The sequence below is a fragment of the Papaver somniferum genome, chromosome 7, assembly GCF_003573695.1.
Source record: "Papaver somniferum cultivar HN1 chromosome 7, ASM357369v1, whole genome shotgun sequence".
Classification (NCBI taxonomy): domain Eukaryota; kingdom Viridiplantae; phylum Streptophyta; class Magnoliopsida; order Ranunculales; family Papaveraceae; genus Papaver; species Papaver somniferum.
Window position 1 is genome coordinate 130,626,896 of NC_039364.1, and position 11,412 is coordinate 130,638,307.

General features: G+C 38.4%; 1 protein-coding gene across 1 annotated transcript; it reads right to left on the bottom strand.

Moving 5' to 3' along the window:
- Window positions 1-929: 929 nt before the first annotated feature.
- On the bottom strand, window positions 930-9,887 carry LOC113295226. Its single transcript, XM_026543575.1, has 4 exons — window positions 9,775-9,887; window positions 7,962-8,125; window positions 2,175-3,169; window positions 930-1,961 (listed from the first exon to the last, which is right to left on the bottom strand). Exons 1-4 carry the CDS (start codon window positions 9,885-9,887, stop codon window positions 930-932), a joined length of 2,304 nt encoding a protein of 767 aa, XP_026399360.1.
- Between the last annotated feature and the right edge of the window lie 1,525 nt (window positions 9,888-11,412).

The following is an 11,412-nucleotide window of genomic DNA, read 5'->3' on the forward strand; positions in this document are numbered from 1 at the left end:
TAGTAATTTAATGTTTCATGTTCAGAGCACATCTTTAGATCATAACCTCTTAAGTTCACAAACAAGTTCGCGGACTTAAGTTAATCGGTTGAGTTTTCCAAACTCAGCAGAAATTCTCGGAAAGAGAACTTCCGCCAGTTCGCGGACTGGGTTCGCGGACTGAGTTCGCGGACTTAGTACACAAACGATTTTTGGAAAATCCAACAGAAATTCTCGGTCGAGAACTTCCGACAGTTCGCGGACTGAGTCTGCGGACTGGGTTCGCGGACTTGGCAAGCCAATTCCACAATCCTCCCGATTTCTCTTGATCAACAAAGTTCGAAAACTTCGGTTCAAGGAATACATGGTTATGTAATCTAAACTCTCATTTCAATCATTGAGACATTCTCAGAGGATGCTATGTAGCCGTTATTCACATACCGATTCACGTCAGAGCAATTCTCAAAGTGATTGAAACTTTTCATGAATTTCATCACTAGGTGAAGATAAACTTGATCAAAGCGAAACGCTTTACCAACACACGATTTCGAGATAAAAGATAAGCAATGAATGCTCAGCTCGAAATGTCAAATGTGTATGATCTAGTCTATATAACATACGATTTTTGTCTCATAAGAAGTAGGATATAGAATAGATAGACTTTAGAGTGATAGATAAGTTCAAGTATCCACATACCTTTTTGTTGATGAAGTTCCACGGTTCCTTGTATAGATCTTCGTCGTTGTATGATGAATCGCCATGAAGTCCTTGAGCTCAACTACACTTTTCTATCCTAGTCCGAGACTTAGCTATGTAGGCTAGAAATCAAGACTCATAGTTTTGATCACTAACATTGACAAACATGCTTGAGATAGCAACGCATGCGAGGTCGAACGATCTATGCTCTAACAAATGATATCACCAGATTTAAAATACTTACTGGATAGAACTTAAGACATTAAGTTGTCAGGTTCATTGCATAATCTCCATGCAAGTTTAGTGAGCATTGCCAGATTGAGTTTTTCCAAGTCTCTGAAAGCTAGTCCCCCGATTTCTGTGGGTCTGCATAGGTTCAACCAAGCTATAGGATTATTATCTCTGTTGCTATTATATCCCCAGAAAAATTTTCTCTCTATGCTTGTGAGTTGTTGAAGAAGATTTGCTGGTAATTTGAAAGTGCCCATTTGATAAATTGGGACTGAATTAAGCACATGTCTAATCATAGTGCATGTCCCTGCTTGAGAAATGGATACGGCAGACCATGTGGATAACCTGTTCTCAAAAGATTCCTTTATGTTTTTGAAAGAATCATGTTTAGAGTGTCCAAAAATTAATGGAGAACCTATATATCTTTCTTTAGAGTTCATAATTTTAACCCCAAGAATTTGTCTAAGTGTTTCTGCAACCTCAGGCTTTGTCTTCTTGCTGAAATGAACTGCACTTTTATCAAAATTTATAACTTGACCAGATTGACTGTTGAAATCATGAAGTAAGTCCAATAAATGATTAGCTGAAGTAAGGTTTTCTTGAGTAAAGATCAAGCAATCATCTGCAAAAAGCAGATGATTAATGGCTGGTGATAATGCAACCACTTTAATTCCTTTAACTGATTTATTCTCATGTGCAGCTGTGAGTTGTCTTGATAAGAACTCCATTGCTAAAATGAATAAATAAGGTGATAAGGGGTCACCTTGTCTGATACCTCTGGAAGGTGAGAATTCTTCACAAGGTGATCCATTGAGCATGACTGAGAGAGTTGTAGTGCTGATGCATTGATATATTAAGTCACAAAAATCTTCATTGAAACCAAAATAAGAAAGAACCTTCAGTAAGCGAGACCATTTTATCCCGTCAAAGGCTTTTGACATGTCTAACTTTAGAGCAAGCCAACCTGTTTCTCCTCTTTTCTTCTTCATTGAATGTATAATTTCTTGTGCTATAACTGTGTTATCACTAATGAGTCTGCCTGAAACATATGCAGCCTAAAAGGAAGAGATAATTTTCTCCATTAATGGCTTCATTCTGCTGACAATAACCTTAGAAATAATCTTGTATGAAATATTACACAGACCAATTGGTCTGTAATCTGCTGCACAAACACATTTCTTCTTTTTTGGGATTAAGGAAATGTAAGTTTTGTTGATCTGTTTGAGGATGTGTTTGGTTTCAAAGAATCTCTTGACCATAAGGCATACATCTTCACCAACTATGTTCCATTGGCTTTTGTAAAATCCATCTTGAAACCCCTCTGGACCTGGTGCACTCCAGTTTTCCATACTCTTCAAGGTAGCATGAATTTTTTCATCTGTAGGGATTCTTGTGAGAGTCATATTGTCTTCTGCAGAAATGATTGTAGGCAGAATATCATAAAGCCCTTCATTAATCACAGGATTGCTGGAGGTACTGATGCTCTGAAAATGCTGAGTAAGATGTTGAGAGATTTGTTCTCTAGACTGGAGCCAACTGTTGTTGTGATCCTGTATAGAATCAATGTTATTCCTTGTCTTTCTTCTATTTACTTTGGTGTGGAAATATTTACTGTTTGCATCCATATCTTTGATGAAGTTATCTCTGGATTTTTGTTGATAAAACTCAGCTTTAATTTTGTGCCATTTGGTTAACTCATTGTTCATGTTGATGATTTCCTCACTGTTATCTGGACCAGAAGGTTGTTCTTGTATTCTCTGCAACTCTTGTTGAAGATGATTGACTTGTTGATTAATATCACCAAAATGCTCTTTGTTCCACAAAGATAACCTTTTCCTTGTTATGTGCAACTTATGAACAAGTTGAAAAGCTGTAGGGCCACTAACACTTTCTTTCCAAGCATTAACAATGATAATAACACATGAAGGATCATTCAACCAAGTCCAAAAAAACTTAAAAGGTTTCCAGCATTTTGGTAAAGTAACATCAGTATCAAGCATAACAGGGCTATGATCACTACCTAGTTGAGCAAGATGTAATACCTTAGAATTAGGAAAGTTTAGGGACCAGTTCCCATTACCTAAAGCCATGTCTATCCTAGATTTAATAGAACCAGTACCCATATTATTATTGGTCCAAGTAAAATCTTTCCCAACATAACCTATGTCTTCTAGACGACTGCTTAAAACAATGTTGTTAACCCAAGCATCAGTAGAGGAAGATACACTAGTATTAGATTCAAGGATATGAAAATTTAAATCTCCTAATACAATCCAGGGATTAACATTAGCTCTACTAATTCTATGAATATAGTTTCATTGTTCTTTTTTCTTTGCATAGTTAGAATAACCATACATACAAGTTAACAAAACTCAGGTTTGTTGGGATCATACTGAACAACTACATTGAACATGTTATAATGAGTATCAACAATGTCACAAGTAAAATTTTATTTCCAAAGTAAGACAAGACCACCAAAGAGACCTATAGGTTCAATAAATGCAATATTAGGGTACTGAAACTGTTTTAGAAGAGGTTTGCATTTGTGTTGATCTATCTTAGTCTCACATAAGAAAATTATATCTGGGTTTTGTGTTCTTATAAGGTCACTCAGATGATTTCTGGTAGAAGCATTTTTAAAACCCTGGATATTCCATGAGAGTATTTTCATATTGACAAACCCAATTATAAAGAAAAATATGAAACTTAAACCGAGGTAAGTATGTGTAGATGGGACAAAACGAGTTGTTGGTTTTTACGGAATTGAGGAGACGACCGTGCGGAGGAAACTCCTTGAACCGAGCGAACTGTTAAACCTCACACAGATGCACTGCAATAAGGGAGTGCTTTGAATTCAAGATATCAATCTGTAGTACTCCGGCCTAAACCAAGACAATGGCCGTTCCAGAGTAAATTCGGTCACAAGAGAGGATGGGTCGATCTGTAGGAGGGAAGCTGAAAATGTGTGAGATCGATGGTAATCGAAGATTGCAGGTGTGTTGTGTATTCTGAAAATAAGATAAGTTCTGAATGATTGAATTTTGCTCTATTGAGAGTAATTTCTCAGACGTTGAGTTGTTGATCCCGTGTTGTCTGTTTGACGTAAGATTGTCTTGTTTTCAATCATCATTCAGAGACTTATTTATATTGCTAGAATTATAAACACCATGATCCCATGAAGTGTGACAGTTGATGGAATCAAAGAGTGGAGAAATGGAAATCGTGTTAAAACCAGTTGCTCAACGTGCAGAGACTTGGTCGATTTTTCATCCACTACTTTGTTAACTCCTTACTGATTGCATGACTTGATCACATTCTCATCGTGTGTATGAACACATGTGCCGTAGACCGCCAGACCAAAACCCTAGTTAATATCCCTCATGTGACACGATTGATGTCTCGTGATTAGTTAGTCAGTTGCTGACTTCATGACTTCATCGGACGATGAGTCCTTGTATTGTTGAGTCGAACATGATTTGAAAATGTTCTGAGAATCATGAATTGAATATGTCTGTTGAGACAAAGGTATAATGTATGAATAAACGTCGATAGTTAACGTGAGCAAATATTGCTCGATGAATTGTTGAATATTGATAGTTGAACCAATATTCCTTGGTTTGAGCAAATATTGCTCATTTGATGAATTATTGGTAGCATGACCAAATAAAATATTAATTTAAATTCTGGCAACTGAACCAAGTATAATTAATAAAATGTTAACCATGAGATCATCGTAAAATTATTAGCGTTTGAATATGGAATTATGAACCTCGGACTCAAAACCCTAATTCGATCAATTGATGATCAATTGATGGTTTATTGAAAATTAACCACGAAGTGAAGGAAGGACCGGCTACATGGGGCCATGGGTCGACCATGTAGCGCCCAGATGCTCAACTGAGCAAATACCAAGGTCTCTTGAAGACTTGTTGATTTGCTGATGAAAGGATGATTAAATGCTGGTTTAATCATTTATTATAATGCTTGTCTGAGCCTTAGGTGATAAAACCTAATTAATTGTGAAGAGATGAGGGACCGACCAAGGGGTCATGAAACCGGCCCTAGATGGTCACGGGATCAACTGACGATCGTTTCATGGAATTCCAAGTTGTTTGGAAGAGTTTGAACTTAATATGAACAAATTAGGTTAAAATGATGAAAATACATGGGACCGACCTCTTGCAAGCTAAAGAGCCAACCTTGGTCGGTCAAGGTAGTATGCACGCATCATCAAAGTGTTCGTGCCTCAGTTCTGAGAATTTTGATATTTTCTGATGTGCATTTGAGCAATCATTTGGGAAAATATGAAGAAATCAGAGATTTTTGCTGGAACTGAGGAAACTTCATGAGATGAAGGAAAATAATAACAAAATGAAGGAATCATGAAGTGTGATACCGGCCATGGTCAAGGCATGGTCAGCCGGCCAATAAGCCCGTCCCATAGCATTTTTCTTAATTTTATTATATTTTTCATGATTTTATGAAAATACCATGAAATCAAGGAGTTTGTTGAAACTAAGGAGTTTCTTTGAAATCAAGGAGTTTCCTTGAAGTGAAGGAGTTTCCATGAGATGAGCGAAACAAATAATAATAAAATAATGGTGTGGGACCGGCTTGGGCATGGTCGGCCGGCTAGGGCCCAGACCCGTGAGTTTTCCCTAATTTTATGTATTATTTCCATGATTTGAAGGAATTTTCATAATTTGAAGGAAATATCATGAAATCAAGGAATTCCATGGGATCAAGGAAACATAAAAATAATAATAATAAAATAAGAGGCGTGTGGGACCGGCTAGGGCATGACCGGCCGGCTGGGGCCCGGTCCCACGAGCTTCCCTAATTTTTATTATTTTTCATGGTTTGAAGGAAATACCATGAAATTAAGGAGTTTTCATGAGATTAGGAAAATAATAATAAAATAATGAGGAATCATGAGGTGTGGGACCGGCAAGGATCAAGGCATAGCCGGTTGGCTAGTAAACACGGTCCCATGATATTGTTCCCAATTTTATGTTATTTCCTTGATGCGAAGGAAATACCATGAAACTGAGGAATTTCCTTAAAACGAAGGATATTTGTTCAAATGAAAGGATTTTCATAAGATCGAGGAAAATAACAAAAATATGATAAAATATAAAACTGGGCGTGGAACTGGTCATGGCACGACCGGCCGGCTGGTGGGACCAATCCCCAGCGCCTTGGTTAATATTTTATTATTTATTACTTTCTTTCCTATTTTGCATAGGTTCATCGTCTCGTCGTATTTTGAAATACTCATTCGTGTGTTCAGGTGCTCATTATTGTTGAATACACTTGGACCATTTTGGTCGGGGCTTATTCGATAGTGATCAGATGCCCGTGTGTTGAATATTTATTACTAACCCATGGAGTTCTGCTGAGAAGAATCATAAATTGAAGTAACGAAATATTATGAAAACATTGAATATTTCCAGGGATTCAGTTAATGAATCTAATGATTTGAGAATAATTAATTGATGACTCTATACTAGTGCGATCATCTAGGAGCGTTAATTATTCAGGAATTGAGTTTTATGAGCTTGTTGAAGCATCATACATCTTTTATATAGTCAGGGAAAACATTGTTACATCTGAAGACGTTATTGCTCTATACTAGCAGGCAAGCTGTCTAGGAGCCGTCTAATCTTGCAATTCTATATAAAAGTGATCACTGAAATTGCTCAGTATTCATGAGATATGCCGTTGCCTCAGCTGAGAGACTATACATCTACATATACTCTGAGAGATAGTATTCTCAGTCAAAGATTCTCGTGGCGCGAGTTTTCACGCTTTCGATAAGAGACATGAGCCTCAATACTCACCTGATTGCTGAATCATGAGTATATACAGTTACGGGTTTACGATTTTAGCCCTCACCAAAAATCCACCATCTACGTTAATTTCCCTGCTTAGTGAGGAACAGTTATATTCCTCGGTCAACACTGAATGGTGATTTTACGGTAATAAACAATATAAGCAATTGAACTTAGTCATAAGATAAGACTTTACCGGATTTTTGATAGTACGAGCAAACCATGACTTGAACGAAGATTCCAGTGGCATGATAGAACGTCGCCTAATGATCATGAATTGGTGTTGAACCGCTGTTTTGATGACGGGACCTTGGTCGTTTTAGGATTCACGGGCTGGGCCCAGTAAGGAAATCCTTGTGAGAATAGGTTTTGGAAATAAAATTTGATATAAAAGGGAATTTAATCCTCTTTTTTTTTTTACTTCACCTTCACACGACCGACCACCTTCTTCCTCCCTTCACCACCTTAACGTCAGAGCACAGGAGAAAACCGCAGAAAAATTTCGCCGGAACTGTTGCCGCCGTCCGACCATCGTCCGACCATATTCCGGCCGGCGCCGACCAGGTACGTGATTTATTTATATTTTTTTTCGTTTGCTGCTTTCATGAGTTGTTCATGCCTTGATCACGCTAAAATTATATACATGTGCATATATGAGTGTGAGTTTTGTTGAAAACCCTTGTTTTTGAAAACGTATGGTCGTTCGATCATTAGTTTAAGAAACTAGTAATAATCCCTGATTTAAGAGAGATTTTTTTTTATGTATAGACTTGTGTCCAGTGACAAAATTTAATTTACGAGTTTTCATGGAAATCAAAACTTTATTTTGAAAAGACATGGACTTTTCACAAAACCGAAATAAACCCTCGTTTTTTAAAGAAAGACGACAATACGAAGGGAATTTTTTTTTTTATAAAACCATGGCATGTTCATGGATTTATTTTTTTGATGAGACCGTGGAATATCCACAAATTTTATTTACGTGAGCCTTGGTCACGTCAAAATGTTTTTTTTTTTACAAATACTTCCCGTGCAGTTTGCTGGTGATGCAGAGATGAACTTGCTGTTGATTTCGAGATAATTCTAACTCCTTCCCTACAACATTCTAGCACAAACCCAATGTTCTCAAACATACACAGGCTCCAAATTTTGCAAAATCAAACCACTCAACCATAAAACTTAGTGACAACAACCTTCTCCCTTAATGTCACGGCTTGAATAAACCTTCCAAGATTAGTTTAACTGGTTGAATCTTTAGTTCCGTCATGGCTTCTAATATCCCTCTTAACCCTTCGAGCACGATCCTGGACTCATGGCTTGCCGGTGTGGACCCTTGTGCAGCATAAGTTGAACGAAAATGAGCTGAGACGTGAATGTCCTTGTTCTGTCTATACAAGTAGTCATTGAGAGCTGGTGGCCCTTAGTAACTTGATCAGGTGCCTATAGTAAACCCGTTTAGAATCAAATGGTTGCCTTCTTTGGCTACCTCCAGTAATTCATAATGGACTTAAACCGGTTATTTCTTAACACCCACACGACTGCCAGTAGTGGTTTCCCATGCAATGATAATTCTACCTCTTTTGTGGCCAATTGGACTATTTCTTGTTCTTTTTGGGAATAAGCTCCAAAATTCCCATAAAATATAAAAGAAAGATAATAATGCAATTTCACATGAAAACTAGCTAAGAAAGCATAACCAATCGATACTCAGAGAGGTGTTTTTAAACACATATCAAATTCCCCCGCACTTAGACTTTGCTAGTCCTCGAGCAAACAAAACGAAACAAAAATACAACAACTCTGTGTCGTCGAGACTACGGTTACTCTTAGCATGAATAACAAGCCTTTAAACCCCTAGGTGTCCCTAGTGGACGAGTTATAGTCTCGTGAGGGCTTACGAGAGATATACCCACAAAACCTTCAAGCCAAGACAAATAACAAATCAATTAGCAATTATTCCCCGGCAGCAGCGCCAATTTGATGAGCGTCGTTTACTCAACAAAATAATAAGATATTTCCCACTAATTAACAAGTAATAAAGCGGTAGTAAGGATCGTTCCCACGAGGAGTAATGCAGTTAATATGTTATCTAAATCAGCAAAAATATAAAAGAAGGATAAAAAAAAAATAAGATAAAGAGGATGAAGAAATCCTTCGCCGTTACTAACTGTTAACTCAACATGTACCCGTTTATCTCTTGTTAGAATCAATTGTCACCAACCGTAGAATAGCAGGTACGCTTAGCTATCCCCAAAACTCCTTGTATCACCGGATACGGAAGCGCAGAACTACCGGATTCTATTCAAAAGAACCACCTTGAGGTTCACTTACAAGATGTAATTCACCTAACGCATTAAGATTTATGAATTTAGGTTTGATCCCAGCAGTTAAACTCGGTACGCTCGGTCCACTTACTGGTGTTGTCTTTAATCGCAATTGCTCCACAGAATCCCTCCGCAAGGTCTTGCGATTTCTACTTGTGTAGGAGATAAGCGATAATTACGGATCGACTCAACTCTGTACTAGCATTAGAATGATTAATAGACTAATCTAGTTGGCCACCCAAACCAATCTAAGAATCAATCATAAACCTTCGATATAGTAAAAACAATCCACAATGATTAACTTTAAAACTTGAAACAAACTTGTAAATAATTGAGCTTCACAATTAGAATTTTGAATTCATCCTTATAATAAAAAAAATATAGAAAAGAGATAGTTCTCACCCCTAAGGGGGAGAAAAACGGTGAATAGAAGATATCCCTAATTGTATCTAAGCTTCCCTATATATAGAGTTTTATAACTTCTTCTTGAATAAACTAGGAAACCTAGCAAAAATAGGAAAATACACCCCATTAAGAATTATGTCCGGTGCATCATACCCCGTGCCAAAGTAGTTGCCAAAACTCGTCAAAATCACACGTCCAAGGCTGGTCGAGAAAAATGGTTGCAATTAGCTTACATGCCTACGTAGGTGGTGAAGGTCCAGCCCACCTAAATTCGTTCAACTGTCAGTTTTACGGAACTGACAGTATACCCTTCAGTCTTCCCTCGGACATTCTCTGTATCATTTATATTCTCGCCTCCCTTAAATAAACTGAACTCGTGCAACACCCCTAATTCAGCTCCATTATGCTCATTACCTTCCATCGATCCGTGCTATCATTCATCATCGAGAATCAACAGCAGCAGCAGTTGAACTCGTCTCTCCCTTGTCATTGATTTCCGGTGCTGGCAGCAAGCCAAAACCTTCTTCGTTCATTACAGACTCAAACTTCGATTCATCGTCAAACAAACCCACAGCAAACTCCATCCCATCTTCTCAGTGACTGCATGTCTTCTCTGAGCATCAACCATATTGGCAACAACTCTCCAGCCATTGCTTCCATCATCCACCACCACAGAAACAGCAAACCATCAAATTCCTCACTCCCATGGTCGAGACTCAATTGCAAACTCCATCTCGCCAGCCAACCATTAACGTATTCACCATTGTCCATCTCATCACTGTCTTGACTCGAGCTCCTCCAAAGACTCGAGTCGTTCTTCTTTCATCATCCGATAATGGTAGCACAGCAAACTCGGACTCCAAGTCCTCTGTATCTCTCTCGTGTTCCACTAAGACAGTCAACAACTCCAACTCTTTCTTCTCCATGGCAGCAAAACATTTATCAATCATCAACACCACCTTCACTGGCAACATCTCGATCATCTCCCTCATGGCAGCAGCAGCAGTCCATTATTACCGAGCATCACTACATATATGTTCCACAGCAAACTAATCTCTCGGCGAGAACCAAGTCTTCCTTAACTTCCCATTATTCCTCCCTGCCATCAGTGACCGATTAGCCACCATTGCCATTGCCATTCCTAACTTCCTCTTTTACTCCCTTGAACATCTCCCTGGCTTTTGTTGCAGTTTATTCATTGCCATAAACCCATTCCTGAATTTTCTTCCTTGATTCGAGAAACAACAATACTCTCCATCAGCCTCGATACGCCACCTTCGTTCAGTACCTATTCTCCATTCCTATGTAACCTTATGATACGAGTCCTAAATCTGCTGCCAAATAAATCTTCCCAAACCCTTTAATTCTTGGTCACAGCAGACTAGGCTGTTCAGGCCTTTTTACAAATACTTCTCGTGCAGTTTGCTGGTGATGCAGAGATGAACTTGCTGTTGATTTCGAGATCATTCTAACTCCTTCCCTGAAACATTCTAGCACAAACCCAACGTTCTCAAACATACACAGGCTCCAAATTCTGCAAAATCAAACCACTCAACCATAAAACTTAGTGATAGCAACCTCCTCCCTTAATGGCAATGAAACAAACTTCTTCTTCTTGTTCATGTCACGGCTTGAATAAACCTTCCAAGATTAGTTTAACTGGTTGAATCTTTAGTTCCGTCATGGCTTCTAATATCCCTCTTAACCCTTCGAGCACGAGCCTGGACTCATGGCTTCCCGGTGTGGACCCTTGTGCAGCATAAGTTGAACGAAAATGAGCTGAGACGTGAATGTCCTTGTTTTGTCCATACAAGTAGTCACTGAGAACTGGTGGCCCTTAGTAACTTGATCAGGTGCCTATAGTAAACCCGTTTAGAATCAAATGGTTGCCTTCTTTGGCTACATCCAGTAATTCATAACGGACTTAAACCGGTTATTTCTTAACA